Source organism: Thermobia domestica, chromosome 15 (genome assembly GCF_964235325.1).
Source record: "Thermobia domestica chromosome 15, izTheDome1.hap1.1, whole genome shotgun sequence".
Lineage (NCBI taxonomy): Eukaryota > Metazoa > Arthropoda > Insecta > Zygentoma > Lepismatidae > Thermobia > Thermobia domestica.
Window position 1 is genome coordinate 1,264,413 of NC_137468.1, and position 23,477 is coordinate 1,287,889.

At 29.9% G+C, this 23,477-nt stretch overlaps 1 protein-coding gene across 1 annotated transcript in view; it reads right to left on the reverse strand.

The window, feature by feature from the left end:
* LOC145671997 (cilia- and flagella-associated protein 221-like) overlaps window positions 1–23,477 on the reverse strand; it is a 62,923-nt gene that overhangs the window by 33,238 nt on the left and 6,208 nt on the right. The window contains exon 4 of the mRNA XM_081741179.1: window positions 2,546–2,649. Coding sequence (XP_081597305.1) covers window positions 2,546–2,649 — 104 coding nt within the window. The remainder of the gene's footprint in view (window positions 1–2,545; window positions 2,650–23,477) is intronic.

Genomic DNA, 23,477 nt, shown 5'->3' on the forward strand with positions numbered 1-23,477 from the left:
CTGAAATTTTTCCAGGAAAGAAGTAGCGTTCTCATTACATTTACCACTGAATTTACTCATAGCCCGTATTTCACTCATCTTAACACTTAATTTTACCTTCCTTTTATCATTCCGTGTACTTATTTGGTGACAATTCCTATCCATGACGTGATGTGTCGTTGCACCATCCCTTTCACGCCCATCTGTCCTCTTCGGATGAATTTCTTCCAAAATAATATCCTCATCAGACACAGGTGAAGGCGAAGTCATCTCTGGTGAATGGGGAAAATTCAAGCGATCACTACCCATATTATCGTGGTATGTGTTGTCTTTAACCTGTAGTGTTCTAATTTCTTCCTGTAGAGTAGCTATCAATTGCGTATTTGCACGTATGTTGTTAGAATTATTGATGACCTGAATCTTTTGCTGTTGAACAGAAGATTCTATTACTTCTAAATCCTTTTTTACACCACTGATTTCTTGGATTTGGTGGTTGTGCTTATCCTGACAATCCTCGGATATTCTTTTTAACTTTTCCTCGAACTGCGAGGTGATGTCATTCATCGCCTGGACAATTGACTGTTTCGTTTCATCTGATTTCTGTTCCATTCGTCTACTTAATTCTTCATATTGCTTGTTAGATTCTTCGGACTTATGCTCTATCGTCTGCTTTAACTCCTCGTATTGCTTGTTGGATTCTTCGAAATTCTGTTCTATCTTCTGTTCTATCGTCTGCTTCAATTCTTCGCATTGCTTGTTGGATTCTTCGGACTTCTGCTCTATCGTCTGCTTTAATTCGGTAGACATCTGAATCAATTGTCGCTGTAAGGCTAGCAAGATTCGGTCTTCTGATGTCATTCCTGGTGCTACACTATGTTCACCGTTGTCACTATTATTGGATTCTTCCTCAATTGCCTCACCGTTCATTTTTCTTATAATTATTCTACCACTTCTTAGTCTTGTGAAATTTGTATTCATTAACCTTATTACAAAAATAAATTCACCCTTACTTTGCTTCAGGATATGAATTTATGAAAAGTCCCGGGTGAGGTAAACCAAAATTTTTATAACGACTCACCAAGGGTAGTCGTCAACCTGGTTCGATCGATGATATATGAATCTTGAGTGGTATTAATCGTTTGCATGTAAAATTATCTTTAATAATTTTATATACTATTATTCTCACCTTTTCTATCAAAATTATAACGTCGATGAACGGTATCAAATGGTTTATTAGTTGATACACTTTTATGTATTCTTATTCAAACTGTCATGCACACAGACATGATGATTAGGTATCCATAAACAATTACATAGCAACTAACTACATAACACTATCCCATAATATATTTTTTTACATATATTAAAAACATTTTTCTTTTCTTATTATTAAATTAACATTCTATTAAGTATATTGCTTATGTATGAGCACTTTCTGCCCAAGGTGCAGGTAATTATTAATCTATCCAAAGTATTTCGTTATAAGACTTCTTGATAAAAATCGGCAAGGGGTACCAGAAACGAGAGATTTTTTTTTCGATTATGTTTACAATATCTCGCTCCGTTTGCAAGATTTGAGCCTACTTCCGGTTGAAGTTTATAATTTATTTGTGATCAGTGCTTCCTTTCTTCTTGCATGCAGTATGTAACAAGCAAATACATTACATACACAATTAATTATAATGTCAGAGATGTATGGTATTCATTGGGCAAAACACTCCAAACAATAAAGATTCATTTTAGACTGGGTTATTCTTCGTTTTTCATTATCATTTGGCCATGAAACAAACACATGAGAGATATATAGCCTTTATATATAAATATGTGGTTTTGTAATGTATAACTCGTAGGATATGATGCATTTTTCAAAATTTCAACACTTCCAGTGTATCCCTAAAAATATAATATAGAATAATGGCCATTTTTTAAATATTCAATTAGAACTGGCCAATCTACACAAAATTTGAAATCGACCAGCGAAAACGGCACGTCTCTAGCACTTGTGGTTTTCGAAATCTCATTGTCGAAAGGATTGAGGACAAACATATAAACTTTTCTTGAGCACAAACATATAAATCTTATATTTTAATTATAAGTGGTTGTAACCGTTTTTAAAAAAAATCTTATAGTCAATTAAACTAAATAAGTATATGCTTATTACTCTTAAAATAAATCAATTGAAATGAATTTCCTTTCATTCTTTAATACCAACTAGGATTGCTATGTTCTTATATATATATATATATATAATGGTACTAATTTCGTCACAATACTTTGTATATAAAGATGTTGTGTTGTCACTTGTGGTATGCAGTAAAAAATTTGCTTCTCTCTACCTTGTATGGTTTATTACCTAAGAGAGTTATATCTACCTATTCATCTAGTCTCTCTCTCTCTCTCGCTATATATATATAACCGGTTGGTAAAAAGTAGAATAACACCATTGCGTGAACGATATATGTATATGTAATAAATAAACTGGTATATGTTATGTCTTGTCTTTCTAATAATCACATCCCTACTCCAACCAATGACATACAGCATTAATAGAAGTTGTAATTCTAACCTTCCAACGGTTCCACTTGAATATCAGAATTATTCACAGGAAGAAAAATCCTATAGAACAAGTTCATCCTTGCAGCAGGGCGTATGGTAAAGTAAGTGGTAACCCTAAAAAGATACATATTTAAAAGTTGATACAAATAATTTGTATTTAGTATAGCGAATATTCACCAGAAAACAATCGTACAATTAATAACATAAAAAAAATAGTACACTATAATCCCGTTCCTTAAACGCGTATCAAATAAGAATAGTATTGTTTGCTGTCTCAGACTGTACGAAATATTATAATTAAAAGATTTTATAAACATGGCATTACCCTATTTGAAAAATCCACAGTGGTTCACCAATTACATTTTCAACGAATCGAAATTTATTTTGTAGCATAATTTAATTATCAACCTTGATACAACCGGAGGGCATCACTGTAGCCAGAACATTAAAACAAGGGATCTTAACTTCAGTTGACTTTGCATTCATACATACCTACCAATAAATGAAAGTTTCAAAGCAGATGTACGTAGTCATAGGGGACTGAGCCCCCTGGCTACCTCCTTCTAGTCTACAGGGAAACGCAGGAATTGTTTTAATTCTTACTTTTCTTACACCATCATTGGTGAGTCTAACAAGGCAGGGTACCCATGCGTAACACGCCGATTGTGATAAGATTGCACAGACATAAAGAACATTGAAAAAGAAGCGACACGTATTTTTTTATATCGGCCAACAAGCGCATTGAAAGGGTCAAATAGGGGCATGAAAATGGAGTCAAAATGAGATTATGTGGAATATAGCGAGAACGAGAAGAGATATCGGAAAAGTTTAAATGTACGAAATACTACCCATAGTCGACGCAATTCAATGAGGTAGAACGCACCCATGAGAAGAGAGCAGAACATCCGGAAATAGGCCAATCAAGTGTACAACATTGTCACAATGTGTTACGGAAATGAGCGAAAATGTTGATAAGGAGCAGGAAGAAAGAAGAAACGAAAACAGAAAATACGTGTTTTTGCTTTGGGTGCATATGTTGCCCGTATGCGAGAGAGACGCAGATTTATCTCAATGCCCGAAGATGGGATAACACGCAGGAAGGATGGAAACACCGTTCATATAGACAGCCAGCGAGATTGTACGTTGCATTGAGATAAATCTACGTTGTTTTTTTTGTTTTTTTTCGCATATGGGTGATGTATGCACCCAAAGCAAAAACACGTTTTTTTTCGTTTTCGTTTCTTCTTTCTTCCTGCTCCTTATCAACCTTTTCGCTCATTTCCGTAACACAATGTGACAATGTTGCACGCGTGATTGGTCCATTTCCTGATGTTCTGCTCTCTTCTCATGGATGCGTTCTACCTCATTGAATTGCGTGGACTATGGGTAATATTTCGTACATTTAAACTTTTCCGATATCTCTTCTCGTTCTCGCTGTATTCCACATAATCTCATTTTGAACCCATTTTCATGCCCCTATTTGACCCTTTCAATGCGCTTGGCCCATATAAAAGATACGTGTCGCTTCTTTTTCAATGTTCTTTATGTCTGTGCAATGTTATCACAATCGGTGTGTTACACCTGGGTACCCAGCCTTGTAAGTGAAGCTTCTTCTTCCAACGAGTGATATTGCACTGTTGAACGCAATGATGATGGGAGATGAATTGGATGGAGTCATTTCTGAGTAACACTAGGGTTGTTATCCCACCACTATGCATACAACACTCTTGATGATGCTTATTCTAGCTCTGGAACTACGAATAACTTAAATACAAATAAAATTGATCAAAGCAATCATTTATTATTATCTGCGTCACAGTTTCGGAAATATATCATTGCCTTCATCATACATATTATGAATAAGGTACAATATAAGGCTTCAACTGGTTTATTTTAGAGAGTGAGTTTGAACCTAATTAAAAGTTAAGGCCTGCACCTACCTAAAAATTAGAACTGTAAAATTAAAGAAATGGAATGAAATCTTTACGTTTTACGTCCCACGTTTATTCCGGCTAGGCTAAAGGAGACGGTGATGATGAGAAATGAATGAAATAGATGTATGAAAAAAGTAGGAGGAAACGGGAGAACTCAGAGAAAACCTATGCACACGGTGTTTATCCACCACAAAATTTACTTGGCGCAAGCTACGATCGAATCAAGGACCCCATGGACTAGACGTGAACGCTCTATCACTGAGCCAACGCGGCCCTGTAAAAATGGAGTACATTAAACTTTTAATGTAATATATAAATAATCGATTTTGTAAAGTACCTCTCATTATTGTAGATGTAGATAACTTCTGTAATTTAATTTGCATTCTGCATAAAATTTCCTTTATATTGACGTACGATTCAGGTACTGGTATATTTCATAGTATGTTTATGGTTACTTATGTAGAATCTTTTTAATATATCTTATAAACGCATAAAATTACATTGAGTTTTTAATAATTTTTCCATTACTTATAGTGCAAATGAACCATTAATATACAGACGAACTTGAAGAAGTGATTCCTCAGACCATCAAAACAATAATAGAGAATTTATACAGACCTGTGAGGAAAATACGTGCTTTCGGAGCTAGGGCCGTCCAAAAATAAATTGCAACAAGGGTTATTTCGAACTGGAGGAACCATGGAGAAGCGGTCCATATCGGTGTAAACGAAGTCACACATACGACAGTAGGTGTGGGATGGGGATTCTGCGCCACCTCATCATTTCCAATAACAATCTAGCACACCATCAATAATAATAGCGCACTCCTAATAACAATAGCGCATCCCCCTACCTCCAAATAACTTCTAAACTACCCCTAATAATTTCTACCTCACTCCCTATTTCCCAAATAACTTCTATCACCATATCAAATAACTTCTATCTAACTCATAATAACTTCTAATGCATTCAATTACTAAATCTAGTTACAAAAAAAATCACTAAATCTAGTTATAAAAATTACTAAATTTAGTAAAATTAAATTAAAAACACTTTTATGATAATTACCATAAAAGTTAACTAAATTCTACATAATTACATAATACTTACAAATTAGTATATTGATAGTTACAAGTTCGGATACTGATAATGGAATCTTCTGCTAACTTCATTCTCAATAGGAAACAATGACTTCTTAAACTCTGTCCACTGATCATAATTCAAACTGAATAGACAGCCGTTAATATCAAAAACTACTTGAACTTCAGTCTGCACATTTTTAACAATTACATTGAAATTATTAGTAAGTATAAATTTCTTTTGAGGATCCATTCTATTCACTCCATTTTTTACTTCTGACAACATATTTTTGATCATTTTTATTATTTTTTGGATTCACATACAGAACTCAACAGTTGGATAATTATCTTTTAAACCAGTGTATTTAATTTTTATTCCATCTTTAACGATCTCATCAATCATTTTATCTGTTAAGTGTTTTGTAAATCTAGGTGGAAGAAATACCTTAAACTCTTCACATTCAACTAAAATGCTCTTTCCAAACTTAGTTTTAATCTTTTCCATTTTCACAATCTTATATTCTGTATTTAATTCTAATTCTCTTAATCCAATAACCTGTTTTTGTTCAAGACTTCCAAGTTTATTTAAAAGTTCAATATGACTCGCCATCGTATTTATTATATTAAAACTTTTTAAAAATCAGTTTCTAATAGCCTCGAATTTCGTTAAGTATGTCATTGATTCTGTTAACAATATCTCTTACATTTTCATCTGTTAATTCGCCATTCATGAGCTTAATTACATTAAGCTCATCTTTAAACATCCCAATTCAATTCACCATATTTTTATAATATTCTTTCTTTGAAGCTATATTAAACCGTGTTGATAGACCAGTGATAACAGCAGAAGTCGAAGCAAATGCAGTTGTAATAATTGAATACACTGTAACAGGAATAAATACATTGATGAACCCTGTAGAAGCTGATAATAGAATTGATAACGTAATAAGAGTAATATAAACACATTTTATTCTCTTAAACTTCCTTTTATTTTTCATTAATAACTTCTCAAGATTTAATATAGTATCTTCAATTAACACAATTAAATTCTCACGTGGAATGTTATCTGGAATAGTCATTTTATTAAATAAGTTTTTATGATAATATCATAAAAACACTTACAAACTAAACAAATCTAATAAACATATAATTGATTTATATCTTCTCAATTATTTTTTCTTTCTCAACATCATACTCTAAATTTTTCTTACCAATCATAACAACATAGCAAATTGTTTTATCTGGTACATCACTTTCAAAATTAACAGTCAGTTTCAAATTAGTTCTATCACTTACAGTTACTGATTTATGCTTGCTTGTGTTAATTACAAACATCGGCCTATTTTCTAAAAATTCCTTAGGATAATAAAACATCTCAGTATTTCCAATTGTAGCTCGCTTATATACCGTATACATTTCATAAACTTTCAAATACTTATGTTTTGCAAAATCTAAGTTTAAAGATTCTAATGGGAAAGATTCATTTCTAGAATTACGAAAATGGATATTCTGAACTTTACAATGATCAAAATAGCTTGAATCTCTTTCTTGATTATCATTTCTATCAGTTTGGAAAAAGGCAATTACAAAATTAGGCATATCAAATTCACTTGAGTTAAATTGTGTGGTTAAATCGAATTCTAAATACTTTCCACTAACTGATTTCTGCAAACATTGATACGTGTTGAATGAAATTGGAATCTTACCTTCTTTTAACATATTAGATCTTAACAAGGTGGCATAGTTAGGTTCATAATTAACAATAGGCATTCTTAACTCCATATTTGTAATCTTAATTTTACCTGGATGTGGTTGATCATTCTCAAATGTTCCATCCTGCTTTTTTGTTTTCCAAATAGCAAATGCATTATCATCAGAACCACTTCTTTTAAATGTATATTTCAATCCTCCTTTCCACATAATATCTTTAAAATCTGAACAAAATCCTGGTAAAAGTCTGAGCAAAAACACTATTTCTTCATCTGTTCTTGCCCATGTAATTCCTTCCCATCAACATTCATCATAGTGATTTGCCTCTGGTTTTGAAATCGTACATGTGTTTACAGCTGTTGAAGTTAAACCAGGATAATCTATAATATCCAATATCTGACCATGCTTACTAACTTGAATTTGAGAAAACAAATGTGGGAAGAAATTATTAATAAGTCTAATATTTTGACCAGTAGTATATTCTCCATCACCATCTCTACCTCTAATTTCAAAAGTTACATAAATATCAGCATAATAAGGATGTATGAAGCCATCACCCACGTCAATATCAAATTCAATAGACCTGTTTGGCTTATTTAAATTCTCGATTGTTTTTTGATTAGGTTTAAAGGATTGTAATTCATATGATTCTATCTTATCCATATTTATTATAAAAAATATTTATAATCGTTTTATGAATTAAGCCCATAAAATAAACCCATAAAAACTTAAATATAACTTCTCCAAATATCCTTATTCCTACTTACCTGACTAATAATTTCTGAAAAACTATACCCATCTGTAAACATTTTTAACACTGTAATGCATACATGTCCACAAATTACCTCGTTAAAATGTTGTATACGGCTGCTATTGTACTCTATATTATGACCAAGATATTTTACGAGTGTTTTTGGTGGATTACCTCCAAATGAATCAAACACATACTTTTTATTTCCTTTTTTCCAATAACAAATCCAATGCGTTCCTATATTTTTAGACGTATCAAAATTAACAATACCACACTCATTCTTGATCGGTTGTTTAGACAATTCATCACTCATAAATACACCTCTAAAGTTTCTTATCTTAAGTTTTTTAACAAGTTGTATTAGGTCTAAATTACTTAAAGGTTTAATTTCTTTTTCTTTACTGTTTTGGAGTTTACGTTTTTTGAAAGCTTACCACCTTGTTTTTCTTCCATTGCTAAGTTATGTCGTTTTTGTTCTTCTAATTCCATTTTATTCTTTTTTGCATCATCTACAGTCTTAGCAATAGCAGCCGCACCTCCAGCAACAGAACCTAGAGCACCTATTAAAGCTAAAATCGTTGGAATAGTAAATATAAAACCACCATAATGAACTTTATTATCATTTGCCTTCATTTCTTTGTTTATTTTCTTAAGTTGTGGTATAGAAAGAGATAGAGACATACATTGTCCTTTACTTAATTTTGCTTCCTTTTGTTTGAGTTGTTTGTTAGTTAAAATGTGATCTATATTTAATTGTTTAAGTTCCTGATTAGGAATCGTAAATGTAAAACCTTTTAACTGCATATTTATTATATAAATTAAAAGCTTTTTATGAAAATTTCCATAAAAAGTACATATATAAACCTAAATCTAAAAAATACTTATAAACCTAAATCTAAAAAGTACATATAAACCTAAATCTAAAAAATACTTATAAACCTAATCTTACTTTCATTACTTATAAACCTAAACCAAATCTTACTTTTGTATTCATCATTAAAGCAGTTCCAAGAGCAGGTAGTTTTTCAGTTATTAAATTAGCATCTTTAGCAAAAACTCTTTCCCAAGCTTTATTTTCTAATTCCTTATCTGCAATATGTCTTGATTCTGTATCTTTATTATCCCTATAGCAGGCCTGCCCATGAATTGACTCCCGGAGCCGAAGCGTGAGCGACAACGAGCGAAGATAAGAACAGGTGAGCACAGGTGTTGGTAGCTCCGCCCCTTCCACTGCATCCGATAAGTGTTGCCAACCACACATGATGGTAAAAAACCTACGGCCAAGCCTGGTCACAAATTCGCACGATGTTGAAGCATTGAGCAGACGCAAGCGTGAAATGTGCAGGTGTGCTCTCCCCCTCCCCATTTCGAAAGCAGTGACGCGAAAACACTGCAGGAAATAAAATTGGTACGTTTTTTGATCGAGGAAGACGCATGATAGAGGTTACAGTTAGCGTTGAAGTAACTAACAAATGAAAAAGAAAGAAAGAAAGAAAGAAAGAAACTAATATTAAACATGTCAGCTTACAGACGTAAAAACGACTGCAAAAATCGGAAACGAATTGTTTCAGGCCTTTTTTAGCTTGCTTACACAATTCGTGACATTGTATTACATTAGCACTCGGTCTGTAACTTGTCACTCGCTTCACGTTTGCTAAGTTGTGAACGCCTTTCGTTGCTAGATTGATAGCAGAACGACGGGAGGTTGAAAATAATAATAATAATAATAATAATAATAATAATAATAATAATAATAATAATAATAATAATAATAATAATAATAATAATAATGCGTATTATTATTATTATTATTATTATTATTATTAGTAGTAGTAGTAGTAGTAGTAGTAGTAGTAGTAGTAGTATTCGGACCAAAGACGGATGAAAATGGGGATTGGAGGAAATTCATAACGAGGAATTGCATAGTTTATACCGCTCACTTAACATTGTTAGGGTCATTAAGTGTAGAAGGCTCGGGTGGCCATTCCGTGTAGCCAGAATGGAAGAAATTAGAAACGCTTTCATAATTTTAACTGAAAACCCAATTGCAAGAAGACCACTAGGAAGACCTAGACGTAGATGGGAAGACAATATTAAGATGGATCTTGCAGAAATAAGAGTACAGAGTAGAAACTGGATCCAGTTGGCTAAGGACAGAAGTTAGTGGAAACATGTTGTAAACGCCGCATTGAACCTTCGGGTTCCATAGGCCATAGAGTTAGTTAGATATCATTATGTAAAAGAAATGTTCAAATGTTGTTAAGAGACAATTACACAGAAGAACTGAGTTCCGACCAAACACTAATTTGCCGGAAGGAAATTCCAGTGCAATCCAGCCCACTTTAAGCGTTATCCGTGCAATCCACGTTTCATGTTCAAGACATTGGGAATAATTGTTCGTATCATTCAGTTGGAACGTTCCCTTACAAGTTTACGCTGTTACAGTAGGCCTACAACATCGTGACTTTCAAAACCAGTCAGTAACTATCGAAGAAAGACAAGCGTGTAGCTTCAGTCGTTGATATGATTTAACATTCTTTTTCACTTTTAACAAGCTACCGGCAAGCAACCAGCCAGGGACAATATATTTTTCCTTATTAAAAAGACACTCTTTGTTAAAAAAAAAACTAATGGTACCCACTAATGGTCACTCTTAAAAATGGAAAATCTCTGTGGCTCTCTTAATATTTTGTTTGATTCTTTGCGATCAAAGTAACATTAAAAGTGGAAAAAATGAAATGAAATATTTGGGTTTTACGTCCCACGGTTATACCGGTTAGGCTAAAGGAGACGGTGATGATGAGTAATGAATGAAATGATAGAATGAAGAAAGTGGGAGGAAATGGGAGAACCCCGAGAAAACCCACGCACACGGTGTTTGTCCACCGCAAAGTTTACTTGGCGGGGGCTGGGATCGAACCCGGGACCCCAAGCACCAGTTGTGAACGTTGTACCACTGAGCCACCGCGGCCCCACTTTAAAAGTGGAGTAAGAAATACTATTCTTCCTATTGATAGTGTAATAGTGGCTTCTAATCTCCACAACCAACCCCTTGCTAAGCCTATTCGTACACACATACATGCATAAGCTAATTTTCTGGAGATAATACTTAGATAATTACAAGCAAGTGCTACAGTATTTTTTTTCGTATCAACACATTATCTCTTTTCCTATAAAGCGAAACAACATACCCACACTCGGATTAAGAACTTGATAATATATATATATATATATATATATATATATATATATATATATATATATATATATATATATATATATATATATATATATATATATATATATGAAAACTGGTTTTCCATTGGGCAAACTGGCAAATTTTTATAAATGTAAGCGATGGTTTGGTTCCACCACATCCTTCTTTAACAAAAGGAAAGAAAAAAGAAGAAAAGGAACGTACATAGTTTATCATTTGATTGCTGTTACCAGTTTGTGTTGTCTATAGTTAACGGTTACCACATTGTAAAAAACACTATACACTAAATGGCAATCAGTTAACATACATACTTTTTTTTATTTGGTAAGCTAGTGATTACCGCCAAGGTTGACAACACTTCCGCTCCTCTAAGGACAAAACCCGAAGATTCACGAAGCACGAACAATGGTATTTGCTCATAGAATGCTCGTGAGCGTTCACGAGGAGAGTTTCCACTATCTGCTCGCCGTGGCCAGGGCTGCCCTATAGTATATATCATGTTCTTTACAAGCCTCATCTAATTTGTTAATACCTTCATCACCTCTTTCTAATCTTTCTTCTAACTTAGTCCCAGGCCCGCAAAATCTAAATCCTGGAATATGCAACTCAAATGGAAGTTTATTAATCAAATCATTTACTAATCCTTTTCCATACTTTTCACTATTCCAAAATTTTGGTGACAGCGTATTCAATATCTTTATCAAATAACCTATACCTTTTGGATCATTAGGTATAAATTGTGCAAGTTTAGAATTAATCATATCCATAATACCTACTTTTTCATTATAAAAGTTATCATTTCCAGATTTTTCTTCCCCATCAATAACAATCAAACGATCAATCAGTTTTCTCACATCATCCATCCATATGTATTCTTTTGATAATTCGTTATATACCTTTATTCCTTCTCCAGATTTTGGTGTCTTTTTTGAAGGTGTTGTTGGTTTTATATATTGATCCCAAATAGGTTTGATAATTTCTTTATATTTTTTACCTTTACTAGATTTTTGTTTTCTAGTACTTGGATCATTATTATGAAATGCAACACTCGAATCAATTACTATTTGTTTATATTTTTCTAGATCATCATCATTATAATTTGTTGGATTATGTTTTGTCAATAATTCCCATAAACCTTCTGTTCCTGTATAATGTCGATTATTAATAACTAAATCATCACCATGAATTTTAACTTCCGCATTTCCTATCATATGTATAATTTTCCCATCTTCGTCATATGGCTGTATTCCAAAACTTTTATCATCTCTAGTTGCATAATATCTTGAGGCAATTTTACCCAAATGAGTTGTTGCTAAAGATTCTATTCCTTCTACTTTATATTTAATTTGTTTTTTCATGTGTTTTATTTCTTCTGTTATAGGCGTATCACTTTCATTTATAGAACTATCATACATAGGCGGTGTTTCTAATAAGCTTGAATCCACTCTAGCACTTTTATACGCAACTGGAACTAACTCTTGAATTAGATTTTTATTTTCTTCTGCTACTTTTGATATATCTTGCCCTAAATCTTTAATTGCATCAATAACAGGCTGATCTTGTTCTTTAAATTTTTCATACTTACTTCGATTACTTTGTTTAATTTCCTTAAATCTTTTAATAAGTTCTTCTTTTAACTTAATATACTTCTTAGCTTTATTAACATCCATTTATTATATAAAGAAAAAAATAAAAACATAACATAACATAACATAACATAACATAACATAACATAACATAACATAACATAACATAACATAACATATAGGTTCACCTGCATTCATATACGTTTAGTTCACACTTTTAGAAATTCTTTAATTTTATTTCTATATTTACCATTATTCACCTTCCTAGTCATATCTATTGTTAAGAAACCATGTTCTTCACTCCAACACTTGCTACATAATAATTGTAATTTTTCAAACGACATATCAGATGCAACAAATTCATCATATATATGTTTTAAATTTACATTATCCTGTCTAAATATACAAATAAAGTTTAAGTTGTCCCTAATTAATTGTTTTGGCACTTTAGAATATGTTTGTCCAAGATAGAAACAGTTCAAACCCTTATGACGCCCTCGAGTAAAATATTCTCTAACGTGATTTTGTTCTTCTAATATGAAATCATCAAATACTACCACAGAATAGTCCTCACATTCATCTAATGGAATAATCTCTTCATTGTTTCCTTTTATTATTGCTATTGTGTCTTTAATATTACGTTCAATATCTCGAAAAAGTTGTATTAAGTGTTGGTATTTAGGTTGATTTGAACTTTTAGAATATATATAAACATTTGCATATTTTAACCATTTAGGTGCTAACAAGGTGGTAACAACTCTCCATTCCTCTTACTCTTCGCCGTTTCTTCTGTTAACCTTACTTTAATATCCCAATTATCCATTTTAATTATTTATTATATAATAAATGAAAGTATTTAATTTAAATGGTTATTCATCTGTATTAAACATGTCATTGCATTACCCATTTGAAAACGATTTAGAAGTAGCTGTTGCAGGATTTTACACAACATACTTAACTCCAAACATTACATAAAAAATAATAAATTAACGTTTTGCACTGAAGAACCTGAAGTTACAAGACAAGCCATAGTTCAACCTGGTCAATATAGTTTAAAAGAATTAGAAGAATATATTAAATCAAACCTTCCATTCTACACTGATGAATTCAAAGATACTTTTGAAATTACAGAAGACAGGAAAAGAAATAGAGTTAAAATATTTAGTGAGGTTTGTGATATAACCTTAGATACCATTAATACTGTATTAGGTTTTAGTGATAAAAACTTGGCTAATAACATAGAACATATTGGAGATAAACCACCAAGGTTTCATCCGTTTGATACTATAAATATTCACTGTGATTTAGCAGAAGGTATGATTTTAAAACACAATGATACAACACACAACGAAACAGACTTAATTGCAACATTTAGAACAAATGCAGAGTTTAGAGAACCAATTATATATGAACCTAATGAAAAGATATTTTTCCCAATACATCACAATAAATTTAATAATTTTAAAGTTTCAATTAAAGATGAAAATGGTGATTTGATTGATTTTGGTGGAGCTCGTATAACTGTTTTACTTGCTATTAAATAATTTGAATTGTTATATAATAAATATGGACATCTTTGGTAATACTAAAAGGAGGACTACAAACCTCAATCATGTAAGTGAAGTTTTTACATCAAATATAACATGGGTTGATTTCAAAAACAAAAGACTTGTTAATGTAAGTGATGCAATTGACCAACATGATGTAGTAACTTTACAACAGCTAGATTTAATAAATAGTAATGTTAATAGTCAATTGGAAGGTGATAGAAACAAATTTGAAGATGTATTAAAAACATTACAAGACACATATATAAAGAAAGATGATTTTCAAAAGATTAGGATGGATACTACTAAATTGATTATGCAGAAAGAAACTATACCCCTAATATGTCGATTGAGAGTTAAAAATGTTAAGGAACCAATCTTTAGAATATTTAATCTCTCTAATGGTTACAAATTTCTATATAATGGGAAAATAATGCACATGGAATTAAGTTTGGATAAATACTTTCTAGAGATATATTTAGGTGATACTTTGATTGAAAATTTACCTGTAAACATTAAAAAGGGTGATATAATTATGTTTCAAGCAAATAAGAATTCAGCTATGGAAGAAGGGCAACCATTGCAAGTTATTATGTATATAGAAAGAGAACTTTCATAAAACCATTTGCTGTATTCAATCTATATAATAACATTCTAATTCAATCTATATAACAACATTCTAAATTGAATTATACAGATGAATTATAAATTGTTATATAGATTGAATTATTGTTCGAATTATAGATTAAGTTATAGAATGTTATATTGATTAAATTATATAGATGAACAGTGTTTGAATTGTAGAAGTTATTATATAGATTGATTATAGATTGAATTATAGATTAAGTTATAGAATGTTATATTGATTAAATTATATAGATGAACAGTGTTTGAATTGTAGAAGTTATTATATAGATTGATTATAGATTGAATTATAGATTGAAGTTCATGATCAATTATAGTATTAATCAACAACAGCATTAATTATAGTATTAATCATCAAATACCGACACCTGTTAATTATAGTATTAATCATCAAATATCAACACCCGTTAATTATAGTATTAATCATCAAATATCGACAACAGCATCAAAAAAACATATGCTTAAATTATAGTTTGAATTAGGCTAATCTTTAGAATTATATTGTTAGTTGAATTATAGTTTGAATTAGGTTGATTTTTAGAATGATGTTAGTTGATATAGTGTTTCAATTATAGATTGAGGTTAATAATTTTCCATATAATAAATAGTATGATGTATTGTGTTAAGTGTAAGAAATCAACAGATACAAAAATAGATAACATTAGAATAGAAAAGACAAAGAATGGGAGATATGTTAAGAAAGGTATATGTGTTGTATGTGGTACTAATAAATCCCAATTCATTAAAAACCCCGATTGACTATATGAAGGTGAAGGTATTAGAGAAGACATTATAGAAGAAATTCATAAACCATCTAGAAAAAATTATCCTAGGTTAAGTGTTATTGTTAAAGGTATAGATGATTTATGGCAAGCAGATCTTGTGGAAATGGATAGTGGTGTGTTAAAAGGTGTTTCAAAATTAAATAAAGGGTATAAGTATTTGCTAACGATTATAGATGTGTTTTCAAAATATGCATTTGCTGTTCCTGTTAAAGATAAGAGTGGTAAAAATGTTACAGAAGCATTTGAATCAGTGTTAAAAGTAAGAAAACCTAATAACTTACAAACTGATCAAGGTAAAGAGTTTTATAATAAAGAATTTGAAGATTTGATGGGAAAAAACAATATCAATCATTACTCAACATATAGTGGTAAAAAAGCTTCTGTTGTTGAAAGGTTTAACAAAACACTTAAACAAAATATGTGGAAAAAATTTATTGTTCAAGGTAATTATAAGTGGTTAAAAATATTGCAAGGTTTAGTTGATGAATATAATAACAAAGTACATAGAACAATTGGTGTGAAACCTGTAGAAGTGAATAAGAAAAATGAGCATGTGATATTGAATAAAGTGTATAAGAAAGAATATAAACGTGTTAAACCTAAATACAAATTAGGTGATCATGTTCGTATAAGTAAAATTAAAGGATTGTTTGACAAAGGTTATACACCAAATTGGTCAGCAGAAGTGTTTGTTATTAACGAGGTTATACCATCTAATCCACCAACATATAAAATTAAAGATTTAAACAATGAAGAAGTTAAAGGAAGATTTTATGAACCAGAATTATTGAAAACTAAATATAAGGATGAGTATTTGGTTGAAAAAATATTGAGAAAGAAAGGTAATAAAGTGTTTGTTAAATGGTTAGGGTTTGATGATTCACATAATAGTTGGATAGATAAAAGTAATGTAATATTATAAATGTTATATTTTATGATTATTTCATAAAAGGTATAAATAGTTTATTAAATGGTTAGGGTTTAATAATTTGCATAATAATTAAATAAATAAAAGTAATATATTATAAATGTTATCTTTTATGATTATTTCATAAAAGGTATAAATTGTTTATTAAATGGTTAGTGTTTATTAAATGGTTAGGGTTTAATAATTTGCATAATAGTTAATTAAATAAAAGTAATATAATATTATAAATTTTATCTTTTATGGCTATTTCATAAAAGGTAATAAAGTGTTTATTAAATGGTTAGGATTTAATAATTTGTATAATAATTAAATAAATAAAAGTAATATAATATTATAAATATTATTTCATAAAAGGTAATAAAGTGTTTATTAAATAATTAGGGTTTATTAAATGGTTAGGGTTTAATAATTTACATAATAATTAAATAATTAGGGTTTATTAAATGGTTAGGGTTTAATAATTTACATAATAATTAAATAATTAGGGTTTATTAAATGGTTAGGGTTTAATAATTTACATAATATAATATTATAAATGTTGCAGTGTAATTTAATGTGTTTAACTTTTATAAATATTTTCATAAAAGGTAATAAAGTGTTTATTAAATGGTTAGGGTTTAATAATTTGCATAATAATTAAATAAATAATTTGCATTAATAATTAAATAAATAATTTGCATAATAATTAAATTAATAATTTGCATAATAATTAAATAAATAATTTGCATAATAATTAAATAATTAGAGTTTATTAAATGGTTAGGGTTTAATAATTTGCATAATAATTAAATAAATAAAAATAATATAATATTATAAATGTTGTAATGTAATTTAATTTGTTTAAACATGAAAAATATTATGAAAATGAATTTTAAAATCTGGTGAATATAAAAAAAACGATACAGTGTTTTTTCATATAAGGTGTGTTATTATATGGAAAAACACTGTATCATTTTTTATGTCGACATTAACAGCTGTATTAGAAAAATAAGTTGCTAATGTTGGTATAAAAATATTATGAAAATGAATTAAAAAATTTAGTGAATATAAAATTATGATACAGTGTTTTTCCATATAAAATGAGTATGAATAATGTTAATTTTACTGGTGAGGAGATGAAGGAGATGTCAATTACAAAACTAAAACAAATATGTAAAGTCAAGAAAATCCGCGGCTATAGTTATTTAAATAAGAGTGAATTAATCAAAAAAATCGAACAATACCAAAATGAACCAGATGAATTGAAAGTTATATACACAATGAAAGTTGATGAACTAAAAAACCATTGTAAAAGGAAGGGGATAAAAGGTTATTCTAAATTAAGAAAGGCTGAACTTATTGACCGTATTATAAAATATGAAGATGAACAAAACAGATCACAAATTAGAAACATATTTCCATTTAAAGAAGAAGTTTTTGAAGAATCCAAACCTCAGCGAATACCAATTAAAGTAGAAACAAAGGAAACAGCAATACAGAAACGATTACAAACTATCACAATTGAAAACATAGGAGGATATAAAGATCCAGTGAAGTTTTTAAATATAAGTGGGAAAGTAGTTATTAACAAAATCAAGGAAGAATTAAAGCACCATCCATTAAAAGTGAACCTTGTATTCATTTGTGATTATATTAAAGATAAAGAAGTACAAGAACGCAATTTTAAAACTATGAATGAAAGAATATTACAATCAACTGACTTAGATGAATATATAACCAATGCTAAACAAAAACTATGTAGAGAGATGGAGGAATTTCAAGGAAGAGGTTCAGGATGGTCATTACATCAAATTAAATATTTAGAAATCAGATTAAATAAATATGTACCATTACGAGCTTCTTCCTATATTGACCTTCCTAAACCAATTAAAAATAAAAAAGCAGTGATTAATGTTCAAAATAAAGATAATAAATGTTTCTTATATTCTATTGCATGTTATTTAAAACCTATAGATTACCAATCACATCCTCAACGGCCTTCAAACTATACAGAAATTGTGGATGAATTACAAGAGAAATATTGTAAGGGTATTGAATTTCCTGTACAATTAAAAGATATAGTAAAATTTGAAAAAAGAAGTAACATATCCATTAACGTGTATACCTATGATGATGAATATAATATATACCCACTTCAAATCACAAAAAATAAGCAGGATAAACACATCAATTTATTATATGTAAAAGATGAAAATAATGATCACTTTTGTTGGATAATGAATTTATCAAGATTAATAAGAAGTCAAGTAACAAAGCATAAGGAAAAATTATACTTTTGTGATAGGTGTTTAACAAGACATTTTAGAAATGAGATACAATTACAAGAACATGAACTATATTGTAAGGAGCATGAATCTGTTAGAATAGAACTTCCAAAACCATATGACAATCAAATACAGTTCCAAAATTATAATAGATCATTAAGGGTACCATTTGCGATATATGCCGATTTTGAATGCTTGTTATGTAAAATTGAAGTAGACCATAATTGTTCTAAAACTGTGAAGTATCAAAAGCATTTACCAATGAGTTTCTGTTATTACATCAAATACTCAAATGGTGTGTATAAAAGGCCTGTTTGTTATATTGGTTTAGATGCTGCAAAGGTGTTTGTGGAGAAGTTAAAACAAGAAGCAATAGAAATAAAGAAAATATATAACAAAAGAGTTGAAATGAATAACCTAACTAAAGATGAGGAAGAGTTATATAATAATTCCAATAGTTGTCATATATGTGAGAAAAACTTGAATGATTTACCACCCGCAATTGAAAAACAAATAAATGTGTTAAATAAGAAAATAAAATTCGCTAAAAATAATGATAGCATGGTTGAAAAATTAGAAGAATGGAAACATGAATTAGGTAAATGTTTGAAAAATATAAATATAAATAAAGCAAAAGTAAGAGATCATGATCATTTAACTGGAAAGTTTAGAGGTGCAGCTCACAGTTATTGTAATTTAAGCTATCGAAATCCTAATTTCATTCCAGTATTTATTCACAATTTAAGTGGTTATGATACTCACCTATTTGTTAAAGAACTTGCTTATGATAAGAATGAAATAAAACTAATTGCAAACAATGAAGAAAAATATATAACATACTCGAAATATGTGAAGGTTGATAAAAAGAATGGAATTAATTTACGATTTCTAGATTCATTTAGGTTTATGTCAAGGGGTTTAGCAGAACTAGCAAATAACCTTACAAAAGAACAATATAGAGAAACGTCAAAGTATTTCACTTATGATTTATTAGATTTAGTAATTAAAAAAGGTGTGTACCCATATGATTATATTGACTCAATTGAAAGATTAGAAGAAACAAAACTACCTTCAAAAGAAATGTTCTTTAATAAACTTACTAACACCCACATCAGTGATGAAGATTATGAGCATGCGAAAAATGTTTGGAAGTCATTCAATATTAAAAATCTAGGTGAATATACAGAACTTTATAACAGGACAGATGTATTAATATTAGCCGATGTATTTGAAAATTTTAGAGGATTTAGGGATTTTAGATTTGTGGGCTGTCGGCATCTAAGGCCATTTAGCCCTTCACGATTTGAGGGATGACGTCCCTCGGCGAGCACACAATCCGGGGAAAGGGAAGGAAGAAAGGATTGGGAAAGGAAGGAAGCGGCCTGGGACCTATAAGTTAGGTACCACCCCGGCATTTGCCTGGTGTGAATGAGGAAAACCCAGGAAAACCTCATTCAGGGTGGCTGGCCTGAAAAAGCTGTTACACTTTTTCGACCGAGTGACTCCACCGGGAATCGAACCCGGGACCGCTCGCACCGAAGGCTTGAAAATTTTAGAGATGTATGTTTAAAGGCATATGGTTTAGATCCTGCTTGGTATTTCACTGCTCCTGGTTTATCATGGGATTCAATGTTAAAGGTGACTAAAATCGAACTAGAAATGTTAACTGACTATGACAAAATATTAATGATTGAAAAAGGTGTAAGAGGTGGAATTTCACAATGTAGTAAGAGGTATGTAAAAGCAAATAATAAGTATATGAAAAGTTATAACAAAGACGAACCTTCAAAGTATTTAGCTTATCTAGATGCAAATAATTTATACGGATGGGCAATGAGTCAATACATGCCTTACAAAGACTTTAAATGGGTTCAACCTTACATAAACATAATGAATATTCCAGATAATTCAGAAACTGGTTACATATTAGAAGTTGATTTAGAATATCCAGAATACTTACATGATAAACATACAGATCTACCATTAGCTCCAGAAAATATGTGCCCGCCAGGATCGAAACAATCAAAATTATTAACAACGCTTTACAATAAAGAAAGATATGTTATTCACTATAGAAATTTAAAATTATATATGTCACTTGGAATGATATTAAAGAAAATTCACCGAGTATTAGAGTTCAAGCAATCAAACTGGTTAAAGGAATATATTGATCTAAATACAAATATGAGAACACAAGCTAAGAATAATTTCGAGAAAGATTTTTACAAGTTAATGAATAATAGTGTATTTGGTAAAACAATGGAAAACATTAGAAAGAGGCCATCAATTACTTTAGAATGTGATCCAATGAGGGTGGAAAAGTTAATAGCGAAACCGAACTTTGATTATAGAACAATATTTACTGAAGATTTGTGTGCGATACATATGAAAAAAGAAAAATTGACCTTCAACAAACCTATATATGTTGGTATGAGTGTGCTAGATTTGTCAAAACTATTAATGTATGACTTCCATTACAACATTATGAAACCTAAATATGATATTGATATAGGGTTATGTTATATGGATACTGATAGTTTTATATATGAAATTAATACAGATGATTTCTACAGACTTAAAAGAAATGGTTGATTTATTTGATACAAGTGAATATGGAAAGGATAATCAATATGGAATACCATTAGTAAACAAAAAAGTATTAGGAAAGATGAAGGATGAAAACAATGGTAAAATAATGACAGAATTTATTGGGTTAAGATCAAAGATGTATGCCTTTAAAGTTGAAAATAAAGAGAAGAAAAAAGCAAAAGGAATAACAAAATGTGTAGTATCAAAAGAGTTACAATTTGATGATTATAAGCAAACCCTATTCAATGATGTGAAAACATACAAAAATATAAATCTAATTCGAAGTTGTAAGCATGATGTGTATACCATAGCTGTAAATAAATTAGCTTTAGATTCGAATGATGATAAAAGATATATACTAGAGGGTGGTATAAGTACATTAGCTTGGGGGCATTATAAGATATAGTTAAAATGTATTTATGTGTAGTTTAGTTTTAGGTCATATTTAATTAACTTTTATGTATAGTTTAGTTTTAGATAAAATTTAATTAACTTTTATGTATAGTTTAGTTTTAGGTAAATTTAATTAACTTTTATGTATAGTTTAGTTTTAGGTAAATTTAATTAACTTTTATGTGTGGTGTAGTTTAGTTTTAGGTCATATTTAATTAACTTTTATGTATAGTTTAGTTTTAGGTAAATTTAATTAACTTTTATGTATAGTTTAGTTTTAGGTAAATTTAATTAACTTTTATGTATAGTTTAGTTTTAGATAAAATTTAATTAACTTTTATGTATAGTTTAGTTTAATTTTAGGTCATATTTAATTAACTTTTATGTATAGTTTAGTTTTAGGTAAATTTAATTAACTTTTATGTGTGGTGTAGTTTAGTTTTAGGTCATATTTAATTAACTTTTATGTATAGTTTAGTTTTAGGTAAATTTAATTAACTTTTATGTATAGTTTAGTTTTAGATAAAATTTATATTTTTAAGTCATAAAAGTTGTTTTTGTAATTTTATCCTTAGACATAGGCAACCAGTAACGCGTTAGAAAAAAATTATAAAAAATAGAAACCATTTACCGTTTGAATTTTGAAAATCGGTTAATATTTGACGATGTTATAGCAAGTTCAAAATTTCGGGAATTTTTTACGGGTTTATTTTTGAGTTTTCGGGAAAATGTTATTCTTTAAAAAAGTCTTTAAATTTTATTCTAATTATGATAGTATTTTTATTTTTTCGATTTGTTGAAATTTTGTGGAGATATTGAAAAAGGGAAAAGTATCCTTTGGGTTATGCAACCATTTATGCATTTTGGAAAATTGGTTATGTTATTAGTATTTATTTGTCGTTTGAATTTTGAAAATCGGTTAATAAACAACAAAGTTATAACGACTTAAAAAAATAACATCCCTCGAGTACGCCATTAAAACAGGGTTGGTTATCGTTTCCAAAAAATTATCATATTTACCTTATTTGGTACTAGTTCATTTGTAATAGTTTCAGAGCTTAATTCATAATTTTAACAATTCTGGAAAAATATGTTAAAAAGAATTAGTTTCCAACCCTGTTTGTCACGTGAAAGTAAAAATCATCACGTTACAACTAAGAAGTTTAAAAAAGTTTAAAAATTTTTCGACTGTGAAGAGAGAGAAAATTGTAACTGCATAACGTGACTAGCTAACGTGACGTGACAGTTTTGGTGTTGTTATTATTACACTTTCCATATACTGCTTGACTACTAAAAAAAAAAAAATGTTGTTGCTGCTCCGGTTGACTGAAGAGAATGTGAGTGTGGATGAGTGTATGATGATGTAAGCAAGTCACGTTCCCATGCTAAGAAAGAAAGAAGGAGAATTATCGTAAATCTCATGTACATATATGCTATTCCTTCTCTCAAGCAAACTCAATTGTAAATGTGTGTGTGGACAAACCTTCTGTGCTGTGTTGGGTTGTATAAATACA